At 51.5% G+C, this 18,173-nt stretch overlaps 1 protein-coding gene across 8 annotated transcripts; it reads left to right on the top strand.

Annotated features, from left to right (window-relative positions):
• The first annotated feature begins 443 nt into the window (after nucleotides 1–443).
• On the top strand, nucleotides 444–17,925 carry LOC140522134 (uncharacterized). Of its 8 annotated transcripts, XM_072637218.1 has the most exons (10): nucleotides 444–1,312; nucleotides 2,950–3,069; nucleotides 3,282–3,426; nucleotides 4,510–5,202; nucleotides 8,215–8,338; nucleotides 11,157–11,290; nucleotides 11,585–11,701; nucleotides 12,381–12,523; nucleotides 15,554–15,708; nucleotides 16,449–17,925. In XM_072637218.1, exons 4-5 carry the CDS (start codon nucleotides 4,521–4,523, stop codon nucleotides 8,232–8,234), a joined length of 702 nt encoding a protein of 233 aa, XP_072493319.1. In that variant the 5' UTR covers nucleotides 444–1,312; nucleotides 2,950–3,069; nucleotides 3,282–3,426; nucleotides 4,510–4,520; the 3' UTR covers nucleotides 8,235–8,338; nucleotides 11,157–11,290; nucleotides 11,585–11,701; nucleotides 12,381–12,523; nucleotides 15,554–15,708; nucleotides 16,449–17,925. The 8 variants fall into 8 exon arrangements, with proteins under 8 accessions (XP_072493319.1, XP_072493317.1, XP_072493314.1 ...); XM_072637216.1 differs by lacking the exon at nucleotides 8,215–8,338 and having other exon boundaries at nucleotides 11,181–11,290; XM_072637213.1 differs by lacking the exon at nucleotides 8,215–8,338.
• Nucleotides 17,926–18,173: the final 248 nt, after the last annotated feature.

The raw sequence follows: 18,173 nt of genomic DNA, 5'->3' as shown, positions 1-18,173 counted from the left end.
GGCACAGTCTTGTGCTTTGAGGGAGATAGAAAATCTAGAAAAGAACTGGCTCCAGTATTAATATAAATTACAATTTTTTAAATGCATACGAGAATAGCATGGGTGGTTATCACACAAATGCTCACATGTCAAGTGTGCTAGAGGTACTACATGTAATAGAAGTGTAGACCACCTTCTTCAAAATGTCAAATTGAGAACAGGGGGTCATGAAGCATCTGTGGCAAGTGAGGCTATTTCTAAGCATGGGATAATCAATCAAAAAACATTTATTAAGCACCTTCTCCTTATCAGGCACTGTGCTAAGCTCTGAGGATACAAAAAAGGCAAAAGACTTAAGAAGTCAATAGAAAGGAAAAGACTGAAGAATCATAAGGAAAAAAGACATGACGATTGGATCGTGAACACAGGGGAGAATGGGAACAAATCGGAAGAACAGTCTTGGGAACAAATCAGAAGAACAGTCTTAGGAACAACTCAAGATACGTTTTGTTCCAAGATCATGGCAAGGCAAAGATAATAAGGCAATAAGTATTTTTTAAGATCTGGCTCTATATCAGGCACTCTACGACTGGGGTACAAAGGAAAGAAAAGAGAGTGTCCTTGTAAGGAGAATGAATGAATGACTGAATGGATAACAACATTTATTAAGCTCTTACTAGGTACAAAGTACGGTGCCAAGTAGTCCCTGCTCTCAAGGAACTCCTATTCTAAATGGAGAGGGCAATGTGTAGGTTTCAAATGTCAGTCAGATGACATGTTCCCATCATTCTTATGGTGCAGGAGGAAAACATAAGGTAACCAGCATCCTTTAATGTAATTCCTTCAGACCATTCTTATGTTTCCAATTTGGAAGTTTTTGTGATTTTGAACCAAGAACTTTGGTGGCAAGAACATTATTTTCGGGGTATTTCATAAATTCAGTGTCTTAGGAGGTTGGGGCACTAGCAGGAGTAGTTACCCTTGCCCTTTGTTTTACAGATGAGAAAACTGAGGTACAGGGATGGGGACACGATTTGCCTGAGCCACATTTGTAGTAAAGTGGCCAAAGCATCTGGATTCAGCCCCTCAGGTTTCTAGCTCCAAAGACATCCCTCTAGCCAGACCTTAGTGCCCCACCCCGTCCCTCCCCCACTGGTCCTTCTGTCCCTAACTGCCATGGAATTCTGTAACCCCAACAGTCTGCATAACTGCAAAAGGGACAGTTGGTTTGGAGGGTTGCTTGTTGACTCTGGAGATCAAGAAATGGCCCCAAACTGGGGAGTAGGAGACCAAGGTGTGACCAGGTCTCGCTGGTGTGGCTGCAGACCCCTAGGTAAGCAGGAGTGGGGGAGAGGGGGAGCATCAGTCTGGCTTGAGGTTCATTTCGTGGGGGGAGGCAAGGCTGGGGCTGTGGATTCTTGGCTCCATTTTTCTTCTTCTGTTCAAAAGCTTCCCATAGAAGGCACTTGGACAACCTCTTTGTCCCAGGGGCCTCTCAGTTTGATAAGAGATCCCAAAGTCTGAGACGACTCTCTGTCCCCCACATCTTCCTGACTGGCCCGGCTCCGTGCACTGTCATGTGGGTTACACTGCTGTGTGTGTCTGTCTCAGAGCTCCCCTGGTGGACCATAAGCTAAGGTCTAGTCAAGACAATGGTTAGGTTGTCTCTTTCATCTTTGTGCCTTGAGGGCCTTGAACACCTGACATTGGCTCAGCTTCAGATACACTGGGGCAGCCAGCACTGCAAAGGCCTGACCTCTTTCCTCGTCACCTGTCACAGTGTTTGTGGCCCTCCATAGTGGGAGACTGCGGGTCCAATATTGGTGATTCTCCTCTGGACCTGGTCACTTACTGGCTGTGTCACCTTGGGCTAGTCACTGAACTTCTGTCCACCTCAGTTTCCGCAACTGTCAAATGGGAAGAGTCATAGCACCTGTTTCCCAGGGTGGTGAGGATCAAGGGAGATAGTATAGGTAAGGCACTTGGCAGAATTGAAAGCACTTTTAAAAAACGATTATTCCCATCAATTATAATGGACTTAAGATCTCAAAACTCCTTTCCCAGCCAGGGATTTTGTTCCCAGTGGAGCTTGGAGTGGGTGTACGGGCCTGGCTCTCCCTGTCTGTACTTCCCAATTTCTACCTGGCTGCCCTGTTCCCTTCTGGAATTCAGGGCTCACTTAGCTGAGGAGACCTGAAGACCTGCAGTTGGGGCTTGGATTGATATGAGTCATCAGGGACAGGTCTTGGTTGCCTTTTCTGCCTTCATCCTACTTTGGCCCTTTTTTCTGGATTCATCCTTGGGCTATAGGTTCTTCCTGTGGGGAATGGATCTGCTGGGGATTTGCATCCCCTCTAGTTCCCAGGGTGTTGAATTGAAGGGAACTAATCAACGTGAAGAGGGGTCATGTTGACACTGGTGAGCAGTGGGGTACTGGGCCCGAGGTTGCTTTGCAGAATAGTAAGCCATCAGAGGGAGGATTTTGGGTTCCTGGGGATTCTCTTTCCTCAGGGCAGCAGTATGAAATGAGCATGTGAGCTCCTTCTGATGCCCCATGGCCTCCGTGGGCAGGGTTGCCTGAGTCCCCAACCAACTGCTTACTGCATTTGGGGTGTAAAGCATCTGAGGGAGAAGAATGCCAGCTTGTTGCTGGGCCGGCACTCCACCTTAATTACAGGGTTGCCCCTGCCTCTGGGTCCTGGCTTATTTTAAGGGGCAGCAGCCAGTGATGTCTGACCCATGTCACTTCTCTCGAAGGGAGAGGAATGCTTCCTTTGTGCCTGGCCCTGGGCTTAGCATGGCAGATACAAGTAATCCAAGCTGGTGTCAGCCTTCATGAGTCACTAATGTTCTTATGTGGTAGATAACACAGGGAAGTGGTAACCAGTCTGGGGCACTGATTGAAACATACCACCCAGAACGAGTACACTTGACTTTTAACTGTTCATTTGATTCCTTGGAACCATTTAGCCGTTCTGAGATCTCTGGTCTGTTGGAAGAGTTGAAGGAAACCATATGATCTAGGCCAACGTGCAGAATTGTGACTTGAAATGGAAAAAGTGAAATGCATCCACATGCGCAGATAAGAAGGTAACCAGAGTGCTGCTGTAGTGAAGACATTCTTCGCATCTGAGGACGCTACTACTGGGTAGTGGGCTCAGGGTGGAGGGATGGGACTGACCTTAAAGACTGGGCCTGGTCCCTTTCACCTGAGCAACGCTGGAGCCTGCTTCAGACGGTTTTCCTCAGCAGGTGACCTGGGAATTCTCATTTCGACCTTCCCTTCTGCTCTGAAATTGCAGATGGCACCATGGGGACCAGCAAAGGCTCTGTGAGCATCAGGGAGGCAGACAACACCACAGTGAGGGAGTTCAGGCAAAATGTGGAGAAGGAGGACATGGTGTGGCTGCAGAAGATTAAGAAGGAGGCTGTGACAACGTTTTCCAGGTAAGCCTGGGGCCAAGGGACACACGTAGGTGCAGCAGCCCAGGGCATGGGGTATTGGGCAAAAACTGAGTGACCTGAGGGATTGGTGACAGAAACCATTATGGAAAATGGGGGAAATGTGTGGGAAATCTGGCCCCTGATGCAAGGCAGAGCCAAAGGAACTGAGAAAGCACAAACAAGGACGAGCGCGTGTCCCATTACCCTCCTGCTCAAAGCTCTGCCATTTTGGGCTGTTTTCATTCCTTCCTTCCCCTCCTCTTTCTTTTCTTCTTTTGCTTTCTTTCTCCTTCCATCCTTCTCTCCCTTCTTGCCTCCCTCTATGCCAGGCATTGTATGGAGCCCAGAGAATGAGACACTCTCTTCTCTGTGGACTGGATCTTGTGTTCTAAAGGGATCTGACCAGTCTTCTGGACCTGCCCTTCCTATGCTCCATCAGTATCTGGCTTCCCCAGGGCTAGGTGGGCAAGGCAGGACAATGGAGAAAGGCCTGGGTTGGGAGTCAGCATTCATCTCCAGCCCCCTTAGTCTGTGCTACCTCCCTAGGCCTCTGTAAATAGTGGGAGCTGGGCCAGAAGGCTTCCAAGGTCCCATCCATTCAAATGGTGGTCCAGTGATGATGGTAGAACTCTCAACACTGTGCTTGGTGCTGTGGGAAACATGGAGGGAAGAAGGAGATGTTGAGGGGAGAGGAGACCCAGGCAAGCAGCAAGAGCAGGGCAGGGGAGAGTTTGGTGCTGACGTGCAGGCCCTCCAGAGCATCCAGGACCCAGATTTGGAGCCAGAAGGGACCTTGGAGGTCCTGGAGTTCAAGACTCTCATTTTTACACATGAAGGAACTGAGGTAAAAGGTAAAATGCCTTGCACATGGTCACCTAGCTAGTCAGTGTCTGGGGCTGGATTTGAATTCGGGCCTTCCTGACTCCAAGCCAGTACTCTATCCACTGTGAGTTCCTTAAGGGCAGGGAACATATTTTGGACTTTGTTCGATTGCCAGGCACATGCTTGTAGACTGAGAGACAGAGCCTCTTAGATAGGTGATGCCTAGGGCCGTGGTCTCAAGACCCTACTTTCTGTTTCCTGCAGGGGTTCTGGCCATGGTAGCCCCAAGAGCAGTCAGTACAGCTGCCAGCTACTTCAGAACAAAGACAACTTGGAGAAGCTGGTCCCGGTGGTGGCTGAGAACCGCTCCGTCCCTTGTGGGACCCAAAGCCAAGCAGCAGTGGTTCCCTCGGTGCCTGCATCACCCACGTTGTTCCCCAAAATGTCCGGGAATCTGCCATCCTCAGGTAAGCTCGTACCCATCATGGAGAGCTTCGTTCAGAGAGCAGCAGAGTGCTGAGAAGTGCCTGGTGGCGAGCAAGGCTAGGACAGCCAGCCAGAAGCTCTCCTTTGTCCACGCTTTGGAGTATGAGGAGACATCTGTGCCAAAGGAGCAGGTGGAAAGCCTAGCCGATCCAGCATCTGGGACCTCCTCAATGGGACTCCCTGAGGCACCCAAGGTGAAAGATATGAGACCTGCTCAGTCTGTGGCCAAACTCTGGATGGCCCAGCCAGCTTCTCCAGAAGATGTAGCGCCTGTGCTGACCGAGTCAGGTGATGCCTCCTCTTCTCTAAGAACACTGCCTCAGCCAGAGACTGAGCTCCTCTTGGACTTGCCAGAAAGCCCCTGGACTCGAAGGGGCTCCCGCTGTGACCTGTGCTCTGTGTGTAGGATCCACGTGCACAAGTCCTCACAGGCCCAACCAGAGTCTAGAAGCCAAGCAGATAGTGACAGTGGTAAGGCCTTGTCGGGGTGATCTGCTGTAGGAAGGAAGGGGAAGCTCTGGGGCTGGTGGTTGTCTGCCTGCTGCCTCCTTGTCCAACCTGCTCTGACTTTGTGTTTACTGGAGGAGCACCTCCCTCTATTCCTCCATTTCCTCATTTCTAGAGTAAGGGCTGTCAGAACAGATGATCTCCTGGGGGCCATCCCTTTAGAGGCTGTCCCAGGCAGGGGCAGACCTATTAGGTCAGCAGACAATCACCAGTAACGTCTCAGACTCCACAGAAAAAGCTTGACTTTTCTCTAAGGCAATTGGGATGTCAGGAGGTGGGGAAACTGTGCTTCAGAGAAGAAATTGTGGAAGAGTGGGATGGCAATGCCAGCCTGAACCTGGATAGGGCAGTCCTACTCCACAAGGGTTGGCAGACTGGTCCAGACTGGCTGCCAGATCCTGGCTGACAGTTCAGTCCTAGAGTCGCATGCCAAGTGTGGGTGTGGGCTCTAGCGTCTTGCTGTAGCATTGGGGGCAGATGAAGGAAAGGTTCATGGGACAGGACTGAGGAGGAGGAGGTCACGTGGGACGGTTGCTGGCGGTTGTTGGGGTATTTTTGTTTTAGGGAATTCAGCAGCCCAGTGGTCAACCCAGGCTGGCCACTTAATTGAATCTGTGGTTTGGCTTGTACTTCAGATGGTGACTTGGCTCCTCAGTGGACTACCCCCACCTGCTCACCTAGGCAGGGTGGAGAATTGAGGGGGAACCACTTGGCAGCCTGGTGCCCTCGGAGTCAGTGCAACCTTGGGCAGGTCCCCTTTTTGGGTCAGTTCTACTACTGTGACTTGGTTCCCTGTGTGCCCTAAGTCTCTGATGAGGATCTCACAAGATAGTGGGGGTGAAAAGCTCTGAGTAAGGGTGGGTCTCCATTGTCTTCTTCTCTCTGTAGAGAGCAAGGAGGCCAGGAAGCTTCCTCAGAGCATCAGGTAGGGTGACCCGAGAGTATCCCTGAGCACAAGCGGCAGGGAGAGACCACTCATGATGGCCCCCAGAGCTGGCCAAGGGACACAAGGATTCAGTGATGCTAAAGCGCCACTGTGTGCCTCAGTCAGGAAAACATCCTGGCACTGGGCTGAAGGTCTGCCCTCCAGGTGGTTAGACTCAGCCCTTCTCAAAACCCCCAACTACATATACAAAGGCAAGCTAGGCTGTTGGGGAAAACCACTTTCCAGATGAGCTTGGGGTCCCAGAGGCACTCCAGAGAGCCTTGATCTGGTCTCTGCCTAACCCATCCTGACACACAGCTGTCATGTCCGAAATAACTTCATTCTCAGAATCACCGTTTAAGAAGAGTCTGGTTAGTGGGGCAGGTGAAAGGAAAGGAAGAAGTCATTCTCTAAGTTCTCTGGATGATAAGACCTCAGACTTATTGGTGTGACTTTGGGCAGATGACTCTTCTGTGCCTCAGTTTCCTTCTCTGTCAAATGGGTGAATTGGAAGGCCTCTCAAGCTTTCTTGATGTTCTGTTGCTGGCAAAGTGCTGGTGGACCTTGAGTAAACCCTCCCTGTGGCCTTGGTGTGTGGCTCCAGGAGGAGTTGTGGCCTCCAATGGAGACGGAAGTGTCCTCTCTCCCTCCCTCCCCTAATAAACTCATGCACCATGTATAGGTGACCTACATACACACACACACACACACACACACACACACACACACACACCTAACTGTAGACATTCCTAACAGGATGTGAGACTTTGAAGGCAGAACTTGTTCCCTCTTTACTGCTGGAGCCTCAGAACCTAGAACAAGGCTTTTTAATACAGGAGGTGCTTAGAGAAGTTCTATTTGGTTTAATCAAACACTTATGATTACACAGTAGTGGGTGTGTTATTCTCACCCTGGCTGTTGTCATCTGGTCTTCCTGTTAGATTGTGAGTTGCCTGAGGGCAGGTGGGGGGACTTGACCTTTGTCCCTCCCCAGGTCTACCTAGAGCCCTCTAGGAGTGAGCCACTACGTCTGTGATTTTTGAAGTGTGCCAGGGTCAGGACATGGAGGGAGGGGGAAGGCTGAGACCCCACCTGTCAGGGCCTGGCTGCCTGGGCTGTGGCAGGGGGCTGCTGTCATCCCTGTCAGGGCCCCCATGGGCGCTGCTTCTGACCCCACGGAAAGAAGAGGAACTACAAGCAGGCTGTCAGTGAGCTGGGTGAGAACTGTGACCACATGGATGACGAGGCTCTCACTCCTCCTTGCATCCATCAACGTCTGCCCTGGCAGAAAGGTAAGGCAGGTGTGCATAGCTCTCATCCTGGCTGCTGCTATGCTGGCACCATGCCCACGCCTTCATGCTTGTCTCCCTGGGCAGGCGGTGCAGCCCCTATGAACATTCCTACACACACTGCAGAAGACCCAGACGCTCATGACGCTGACCTCAGCCAGCCGCCCCAGTGTCATTAAATCATTCTTCAAGTGCAACACTTCGCACTATCTCGATGCCAAGAGCAGCACCAGGGCCCAGGATAGGCACGAGACAGCCTTCTTTGCTTGTCCTGTTCCTGGGCCTTTCACGGGACCGCTGGGAGTGCAGTTTTGGGTTGGTGACCTTCTCAGAGAACTGGGGTCCAAATAGTCCAAGCAGTGCCTGTAGGTGAGTCAAAGGTTTGGTCTGAGTGTACCCAAGAGGCACCTTTGACCCTGGCACTCTAGGTTCTGACTAAGAGCTGAGGCTCAATTTAATGTTCCATATGGGTTGTGTACAGTATAGCTGTAGGAGTTTAGCTTGCTTAAATATTGTGTTGGCCCAAATATTGTGCAAGACCATCAGGGGAAACTCAGCCTACTATGGTTAGCTTGTCCGAGACTTTAGAGGAAATGGCTGGGTCAGAGGTTGGGAGGGCAGGCAGCCCCCTGCCCTGGAGCAGCCTGGAGGACTGGCCTTCAAGGGTAGGTTGGTCAAGTCCTCTGGCTGTGTGCCTGGCTGGGGTGTCTGAGGCAGCCAGAGGAGTTAATGCCAGGTTTTTCTCCTTTCCTCTTTTCACAGGGCAGTTTTCTCCTGAGTAATCCACCCACCGATCACCTTAGTAGCATAGCCACCCATCCCCACCCTCCCTACTGCAACACTACTTCCTGAAGTACTAGAATCACTTGTTTTGAACACCAAATTTGTGAGTGTGTCAGCAGAGTAACTCCCTGGGGAAGGGAATCCCAGGAGGTCGAGTTGCTGGTTCAGGGTCACCCAGCGAGTCCCTGCAGGGCTTGTCCCGGGTTGCTGGCCTGGCACAGATGACCCAACACGGGCATGCCTTTTGCTGTGTTAGCAGCCACGACCCAGTGCCTGACCCTCCTTGATCCTGAGGCCTCAAACCTGAGGTCTTGCCCACAAAGAAACAAGTGGCCGCTTGGCCTGTCTTGCCCCCGATTTTCCCCGTACCCTGGCTCCATGGTACTGCTCCCCACATTAGAATGGTAGGGTTGACCTTTTCAGCTACTGTTAGTGAGAAGAACTACGTTTTCAAAGTCTCATTCCTAATTCCCAAAGTCTCTGAGATCCTTGCTTAAGAAGGTTGGAACTTTCCTTTGAGTTTGATGTAAGGAGCACACTACTGTTGAGGCTGGTTCCTGCCCTGAGGAATATTCCACAAAACCTTCTAGCCAGTTGATTTTAAAGTTGTGGAAGTGATTTGCCTTTTGGAATTGAAGAGGGGGAAGAGCCATGAGACAGACCTGGAGTGATGAAAGTGAAGGGAACCTGAGTCTTGGGCAGAGACAGGTCTATCACCATCACCAGCCTCTGGGAATCAGAAAAGGACCCTGGGGGAGCAGGACAGCTGTCTCCATAACTTTTGGCTGCTGTCGGCACAGTCTCTCCTACTTTCCTGTGCCCAGCCAGGGGTACTGCCTCCGGGATCCCCACATGCTAAGGCAGGGGGTTGTTGTCTGTAGGGTGTCTGTGCGAGGTTTGGGGGAGGTCTCTCACTTACCTAAATCTGGGTTCCTGGGGTGAGATTCCTGCTGACCTTCTTGGATACTTCGTAAGAAACTTCAGGGCCATGCCCAAGGTCCAGGCCAAGCAGCTGATTCTATCTTGAAATATTTACATGCTTCCTCCAGGGGGAGCAGCCTTTTCCTTTTATGTTCTAGAGACCAGAAAGAGCCCAGCAGATGATTAGGAGTCAATGAAACCATATTTTTCTCCCTCTGGGAATGGGGAGTTCCTTGCGTTGGAGCCTTGGGGCACGGGGTAGCATTTCTAGCCAGGGTTGTGGTGTCTTGGCTCTCCTCTGAGGAGAGCTTTGTCCCATGATGACCCACTGAACTTGAGAGTCAGAAGGCCTTGGTGTCCCAGGGAAGGCTGTTCACCCCAAAGTCTCTGTTTAGGGAGGGATCCGAGTGCTTTGACCTTCAAGAGATTGTGGACTAAAGGGCAGGTCACGGGAACTTCAGTGCTCTGGGCCCTTTCTTTAGCTTGTCCAGAGATGTAGATAGTGAGTGGTGGAGGGAATTTACAAACTGGGAATTCTCCTGAGACGTGGCTCCCCCCCAAAGCCCCCTAGTTTGTCAGTTAAATGTGCTGCAAGAAGGTGCTGCTTAAAGCATTTCTGGTTTAATTTCTTTCAGAAAGGACTTTTGTTTCATCAGTTGGAAGGGTTTTGGTATATTCGATTTGATGAACATTGGTTGACACCTGAATTATTGAACAGGCAAACCCAGTTGTACCAGTCATCCCTAAAATGTTGTCTCCCACTATCTTCCCCATTGTTATGCTTCCCACTCTCCCACTTCTTAGTCCAAGCTGAAGCACTTGCCTGAATCGGGAGATTTTACCTCTGGATGATGGCAGAAAGGGCAGTGCGAGGAGGGAGCTGGAGCTGAGTGGGGATAGATCCCTTGAGTAGCGTCTGTGTGGTGAGCTTGGGAGGTTATGTCAACTCTAGCTCTGTGAGAGGGAGGTGTACCCTCCACAGCATCCTGACGGGGTCATCTGTCTAGCCTTTACTGGAATACCTCAGAGCAGCAGGGAGCTCCCTAGTTCACAAGGCATGATTGTCAGCATGATGCTTGAGTGCAGTGGACCTCAAAGTCCTGTGCATTGGGTCGAGTTAGAAGGCTCCATTCTGTTCTCCCGTTGGTTTCTTCCAGATTTTGACTCCTTCTGGGTGTGCAGTCTGAGGCCGGGCAGAGCAGAGCTAGTCTCTGTCCTCCTCTGTTCTCCTTTTTCTTCAGCCCCCATGTGATAGGTTTCTCAAGCCTTACTCAGTCTTTCCCCTGGAGGGGTACCCAGAGCTGACAGGCCAAGAAGGCCCTCGGGGGTCTCTCCCAGCACACTAGGTCCACGACTTCTTTCCAGACAGGTGGCCAAGGGGTGTGTGAGGCGTTCTTGTGGGGGCTGCACTCTCCTCGAGCTAGTGGGCTCAGTTATCCTAGGGTCCAATGGCATTGATCATTTGGCTGCACCTCACAGCTTTTGATGGGTGTGAAGCCCAGCTCGCCGTGTCTTGTATGTGCAGCCTTGGATGAGCCCCTTGCCCATCTGGATCAGTGGCCCCCTGACATTGACTATCAAGAGGAGTCAGGACAGCCTCCGAGCCTTGGTTTCTATACTGCCTCCATGGAAGGGAAGGGCAATGAGCCAATTTAACAGATGATGACTTTTGGATCTAAGAGAGGGGAAGCAATGGTGTACAGCCACCTGGCCAGTTAGTGGCTGAGCAAGCCATGGGAGGCTGCACTGGCAGGACACCAGCCACCCCCCATGCCCTCAGCTTCCCTTCCTTTGACCCATTGATGTCAAGAATGGTTGCTAGAGCATGTGGAAAGAAGAGACAGGTGCCTTCAGAACCTGGTTCAGGTCCTGCCCGTGACATACTCTCTGCAGGTGGAATGGGGGGAAGGTGGGCCTCCCAGGGAAAGGGGGTGGGGAGAAGGGAGTCTGGGGATTCTGACCTGTCTTGGTGCCTGGTGGTCTCCCCATCTGCCTCACAGCTGCAGTCCCCTTCCTGTCCTCAGGAGAAGGAACTACAGCGGCTGGAAAACCTGAAAAAGAAGGAGGAGGCTGAGCTCCTAAGAAAGCAGAAGGTGGAGGAGGACCAGCGCCAGCACCTGGAGGAAATAAAGATGTGAGTGACCACCTTCCGGAGGCTTGGACGGGTGGGGTGCTGGGGAGGACTGAGGGGGCTTGCCAAGCCCAAGAATGTGTCCATTCCTCCTTGTGCCCCACTGAAATGGGAACAGTGCCTGTGGAAGGCCCTGCAGGCCCACAAGCAGGCAGAACAGCTGCAGGTAGAGAAGAAGAAATGCACTGAACAGAAGTTGGAGGTCAGAGACAGCCCCAAACCCTGGGCCCCTGGCGAGATGCTGTGTGGGACAGGGCAGGGTCTTGACCCCTGACCTGCTTGGTCAGGGTCTCACAGGAGAAGCAGAAGCTGCTGGCTGAGAAAGCCAAGAAGAAAGCTGCCAAGAAGCTAGAGGAGGCTGAGATGAGGCTGAAGCAGGAGGAAGAAGCCTGGAGGCAGAAGAGACTCCAGCAGGTGAGTGCAGATGGGCCACCATGGAGGGAGGAGTGGAGCTGGCCAGCCTCTGGTCCTTAGGCCCCACTTACTTGTGGGCAGCCAACTGTGTGCCCCTGTGTGCTGAGCCTTGAGGCAAGAGGACCTTAGTTCAGATCCAGCTGTGCCACCTTGGGCAGCTGCTTTAACTGCTGCCTGCCTCAGTTTCCTCTTCTGCAAAGTTATATTTGCCTCCTAGAAGTGTTGGTAAGGACCAGATGAGACATCCCAAGCCAAGCACTTTTGAAATGTTGTGATCTGCATCATTCTTCCTGGTGTCAGAGAGGAATCTGAGAGAGACAGACTGGGGACAGTTCTTCACCGTCCATTCTGGGATACGTGATGCCCCTCACTGCCTTGTGTCTTACTGGGGCAAGGAGGAGGATGATGCCAAGTGCAGAATATTCACTCTGCAGTCAGTCAGAAGCATGGGCCCATTCTGGAGACACTATGGATGATTCTTGTACAACCACTGATTTTAGAGCTGAGGAGATCTTAGACTGTTGAGAGCAGGGGGGATACTGAGGGCGAGCTAGAGCAGCCTGGTCCGTGCCCATACCAGTCCTCCTCCTGCTCAGTGAGTTGTCTGAGCTCAAGGGCCCATCTGGCTTATCCCTCCGCACCTCCCTGATGGGATCCCTCTCCTTTCCACCTGCAGCAGGAGGAGGAGTGGGAGCAGAAGTGGCAGAGGAAGGTGGCAGAAGCCCTAAGGAACACGGTGCAGCAGGGGCAGTGGGAGAGGCAGCTGGCGCTGGAGAGGAAGGTGCAGAGGAAGAGGGAGGAGGAGAGGCTCCAAGCTAAGTGGTGAGGGCCTGTCTGCCTCTTGAACAGCTGTTCCTTCCCTGCCTCTGTGTTCATGTCTGTGTGTGTGTGTGTTTGTGTGCATGAGTGTGTGCGTGTGACAGGGCATGTGACAGTGTGTGTGCATGTGTGGGTGCATGCAGGTGTGTGTGTTTGCATGTGTGTGACTGTGCGTTTGTGTGACAGTGTGTTACTGTGTATGTGCATGAGTGTGTGTCTGTGCGTGTATAGATGCATGCATGTGTGCCAGTGTGCATGTTTGTGACTGTGTGCCTGTGTGTGACTGTGTGCCTTTGTGTGTGTTCATGTGTGAGACTGTTTCTGTGTCTAAGATTGTCTGTGTGTGATTATGTGTCTGAGACGCTGTTTGAGACTGAGTGTGTGAGATTGAAATGTGTGTGAGATTGTGTGTGTCTGTGAGAGATTGTGTGACTGTGTGTGTGAGTGGTAGTGAGACTGTCTGAGTGTGTGTGTGTGACGTGCGTGTCTGTGAGAGATTGTGTGTGTGTGACTGTGTGAGGCTGAGTGTGAGAATGAGTGTGTGAGAGATTGTATATGTGTGTGTGAGAGAGAGGCTGTGAGTGAGTGAGCTCCCTGCAGATACCCCACATCTGTGAGAAGGCCTCTTGGGCAGGGAGGTGCGTGGGGTTACCCCAGGCCACATGCTGACTCCATTATTTGCTTTCCACGTGGCATTGAGAATGTCCCTTGCCCTCTCCAAAACTCAGTTTCTTTTCCCAAAACGTGTGGGTGGTAAATGGGCTCTGTCGTTAGGCTCACAGGGTCATGCTGGGCCCTCCTTGTAGTTTCCCGCCTCCTTAGGGGGAGTCTGAGATCGTGGTGTCATCTCTGGCAGACAGGGCTATGGAGAGGATGAGTTTTCAGATTGGGGAGCTTGGGGTCATGGAGCATGATTCCCCATGCACATCCTGCTTTTCTCTCTTTGTCTTTTGCCGTTCTGGGACTCGCTGTTCTCCTTCCCTTGGATGGGCCATTTCTCATGAGTTCTTAGAACATGAGCAAGCACTTTGATCCCTCGCACTCAGCCCAGAGCAGAAGGCAAGGTCTTTTTCCTCCCTTGGGTTGACTGTCCAGCTGTGCGGGACAAACTCCCTCGCTTCTGCCAAATCTGACAACAATTCTGAGAGTTGTGTATTTGCAGGGATCATCCCCATTTTGCAGAAGAGAAACCTGAGGCTTAGACAACTTGAGACACAAGTTGAATTTGTTGGAAGCAGATTTGAGCGTGAGCAACGGTTTATTTTTATTTCTGTATTTTAAAAATAGGATTTATTAATGTCTTTGACAGACATTGTTTGCTCTCCCATAGTATTCCTTCTTGTGTAAAGGAGAGCTGGGCTGCCCTGACCTCATGTGGGCAGCATTGCGCCCTCCACCTCCCTACAGCAAATGGGCTGAGGTCCAGGAAGAAGAGGGGCTGGGGCGGCTGTTCAGTTCATCTCCCCTTCCGTACGATTCTTGGCTCACACTCTTCTGTCCTTGTGCCTGCTCTTCTCCTTGGTCTTTTCTCAGTACCAGAGCTTCATTTCTTGCTGCATAATAATATTCTTGTTATACCCATAGATCAGTTTGATCGGCCCCTCCCCAGTTGGTGTGTTCCTTCTTTGGTAGAGATACTTCCTCCACGCTGGTGGGGTTCCAGCTCTGCCCAGGGAGCTGCGGCCTCTCAGTGTTGCTGAGAGCCCTTCTATATCCTCAGGTAGCATAGCAGGGACTGGGAACTTAAAGAATGAAGAGCAACCCAGCTCCCCAGAGAAATCGGCAGACCTTTTCCATGTTTTCATCTCTTTGACATCCTACTTGCATCCTTTGATGCTTTCAGGACAGTGGGCTTACTTCGACACTCCAGCCACATCCGATATCAGCTTGTTTTCCCGCAGTTGTCTGAGGCAGCCCTGCTCCTAATTAATCTCTGTCCTGGTCCTTCGTGGCACTTTACGGATCACTCTGTATTTTGAGCTGGTGCCTTTCCATTTCCTGAGCACATCAAGTGTTGACTGGGCTCTTGGGTTCCCTTTACAGTGAAACTTCCGTAGGGTAATTATGGTCTGGTACTGATTCTTCTGTGTACTTTTCACTTTTTCTGACTTACTAGCGTGCTTCAGTGAGAATTTCCCCAATTGTCTGCCATCTCCACTCCTTTCAAGTTTTCTGCCTGGGCGCTAGTCTTGGCCTTCCCTGTAATAGTGGCTCTCATGGTAGAGGCATCCCCAGGCCTGTCAAACACATCAGTAGACAACCACTTGTTCCTTACCTTTCTTGGTTTCCCTTGACTCCCGTGTTTGAATTTCAAAGTTTCTCCTCAACTCTGAGCTTTTCATCAGGGCATTTGAAAGTGCTCTATTCTGTTAAAAGCGCATTTGTTCCTGCTGCAGGATTACTGTATTCATTCTTGGAGCCAATCTCTTGACTGATCCTTTGGCTCACTGCATTCTGGGATTTGATGGCAGCTGCTAATCCCTTTTACATTTTGGACCATAACAGGTCGAGAATTCAAGGTGGAGAGTTGTAAGGGAAAGAGGGTGGATGCGGCAAAGACAGGTTATGTAGATGGGCTTTACATACACTCATTTAACACACTTCGTTTGTGACGTATGGCTCTGTCTCCAGGATGGGGCAGTTTCTGCATCAGGTTCCCTGCTTTGGTGAAATTACTGGTCCAGATATGAAATCACATCCGGATACTTACATGTATAGTTACGCATCTCTCACATTCATCATTCCATTTCTTTCAAAGCACTTGACTCAGAGTGCTATGGTGGGGGTGTTCTGGTGGGAGGCAGTACTGATTGCCGGCTCCTGCATCAGTGTTTGGGAATGTCCTTGGATAAAGTGGAACAGAAAATAGAATTCAATTCATTGAGCATTTATTAAGTAGATACTATATGTACAAGACACTGTATCTCAGGTCTGGGGGTACAAAGACAGAAACAAACCAGGCCCTGGCATCTGGGACCTTACGCTTCCCTGACTTTCATCCTGATTCAGTTTCTCCTGTCTCATTGTCATCAGTAGGTGAAGAGTAGTTAAGCCCTGGGCAAAGTGACAGGAGGTGGCGCCCCGCCGTGCTGGTGACTGATAAGGACGGACACTTGGTTTGCAAGGAGCGAGCCCTGCAGCTACACAAGGAGAGATTTCAGAGGGAAGTGGAGGAGAAGCAGTAGAGGGTGAGGCACTGGGTGGGACCTGGGATGGTCCTTGGTCTTGGCTACAGCCCTACCCCTTACCCTCTCCTCCATTGGTTCCTTCAAATGCTACTGCCCCTGGTCTCTTTGGGTTTTCCTGGGACAGGGCAGGGGTGAGGGGCAGCACCTTGATGATTCCGGGCTGGCACTCAGCAGAGAGGAGAGGGCTACATGCATGCATAGCTCTGGGAGTGATCCACTTCACCAGAGGAGACAGTATAGAGAGAAAGAAGGGGGCCCAGGAGGGAGCCTAGATACAGACGGCTGAGGAGCAGTCAGTTAGGAAAGAGGAGAAACAGGCAAGGGGCAGGTGGCCTGGAGTCCATCGGCTGCAGAGACAAGACTGTTCCATTTGGTACTGAGGAGATTGCTGGGGACAGTTGCACTTGAAGGGAGTGATGAGCATCTGACTTTTGAAAGGAGTTCAGTGGAGGGAGGGAGGGCAAGGGAAGAGACGTGCTGCAGGACGGGCTCTCAGGAGGCTCCTTCAGGGACAAGAGAGGAAGGGATTGGATTGAGGTGCTGGGAGAGGACTTTGGCTTACTGAGAGCCTGGGGCCTGAGGTCAGGGGAGGAAGGTTCTCAGCTGCGAGGACTGGCGTTACATGGGATGATGAGAAGGGAAGTATTGGAGCAGCCTTGATGGGGGGAGCCATTAGGACTTGGATGGCATCTCCTTGTGAGTGCCCTGCTCTGCTGTGACCCCTGACTCTCCTGCCCCAGGGTTCCAGCTCAGGCAGGCCGTCATTCATCAGTACTACCTTCCTCCTGACATTGACCACCTCTTTGGCACCATCCTCAACCTGGACCTCCAGGACATATTCCAAAAGACTAAACCGTGTTGCCACACTCGCACCAGCTCTGCCTTCTGGCATTCTCCACCCCTGCCAGTGTCCCTGCGCTTGAGGGGTCTGTCGAATGGCCTGAAGACGCCTTGAGAAGGGAGAAGGGAAGTGCCTCTTGTCCATCCTATGCAGTCAAAGCCAGGCCTGGGGGCAGCAGAGATGGAGACCCCCAGAAGCTGTGGGCGAACTCCAGGGAAAATGGCGCACACACGGCCCACATGGCTAAGCCAGCAGTCCCTCACCTGTACATAAGTGCTAGTTTGCTACATAGCTAGTTTGAGGCTGATGTCAAGCTCCAGCGTTATAAGGTTAGGTAAAGAAAAGGTTAGGTTATGAGGTTAGGTTAACAAAGAAAAATTTTGAGGAAGCTTTGAGGAAACTTGCTGGGCTCCTCATCTTGGTCCATCTTGCTCTCTGTGGAGAGAAGAACACAATGGAGAACCACCCTTACTCAGATCCTTTCACCTCTGCTATCTTGTTAGATCCTCGTCAGAGATTTAGGGCACAGAGGGAACCAAGTTACAGTAGTGGAAATGGACAAAAGAAGAGACCTGAACAAGGTCACACTGACTCCCAGGGCACCAGGCTGCCAAGTGACCCCCCAATTCTCCCCCCTGCCCAGGTGAACAGGAGGGGGTAGTCCACTGAGGAGCCAATCACCATCTGAAGTTCAAGCCAAACCTCAGATTCAATTAAGTGGCCAACCTGGACTGACCACTGGGCTGCTGAATTCTCTGAAAAAACAATGGCCCAACACCCCCCAGGAACGTTCCATGTGACCTCTTTATTCTCAGTCCTATCACATGAACCTTTCCTTCATCTGCCCCCAATGCTACAGCAAGACGCTAGAGCCCATACCCACGTATTGCATGCTTTGCTGGTGCTGCTCCCATCCACCAGAGCCTGGCAGCCAGTCTGGACCAGGATGCCAACCCCTGTGGAGTTTGCCTGACTTATCCAGGTTTAATCTGGCATCACCAGCCTCCTCCTCCACAACTTTCTCTCTGAAGCACAATTCCGTGCCCTCCTGACATCTCAATTGCCTTAGAGAAAAGTCAAGCTTTTTCTGTGGAGTCTGAGACGTTACTGGTGATTGTCTGCTGACCTAATAGGTCTGCCCCTGCCTGGGACAGCCTCTAAAGGGATGGCCCCCAGGAGATCATCTGTTCTGACAGCCCTTACTCAAGAAACGAGGAAATGGAGGAATAGAGGGAGGTGCTCCTCCAGTAAACACAAAGTCAGAGCAGGTTGGACAAGGAAGCAGCAGGCAGAAAACCACCAGCCCCAGAGCTTCCCCTTCCTTCCTACAGCCCATCACCCCGACAAGACCTTACCATTGTCGCTATCTGCTTGGCTTCTAGACTCTGGTTGGGCCTGTGAGGACTTGTGCACCAGGCTCCTACAGACAGAACAGGGGTCACAGCGGGAGCCCCTTCAGGTCCGGGAGCTTTCTGGCAAGTCCAAGAGGAGCTCAGTCTCTGGCTGAGGCTGTGTTCCTAAAGAAGAGGAGGCATAATCTGACTTGGTCAGCACAGGTGCTACATCTTCTGGAGAAGCTGGCTGGGCTATCCAGAGTTTGGCCACAGACTGAGCAGGTCTCATA

This window comes from Notamacropus eugenii, chromosome 2 (assembly GCF_028372415.1).
Source record: "Notamacropus eugenii isolate mMacEug1 chromosome 2, mMacEug1.pri_v2, whole genome shotgun sequence".
Taxonomy (NCBI): domain Eukaryota; kingdom Metazoa; phylum Chordata; class Mammalia; order Diprotodontia; family Macropodidae; genus Notamacropus; species Notamacropus eugenii.
Note: the sequence above shows the minus strand (reverse complement) of the source record. Positions and strands in the feature narration are given on the sequence as shown.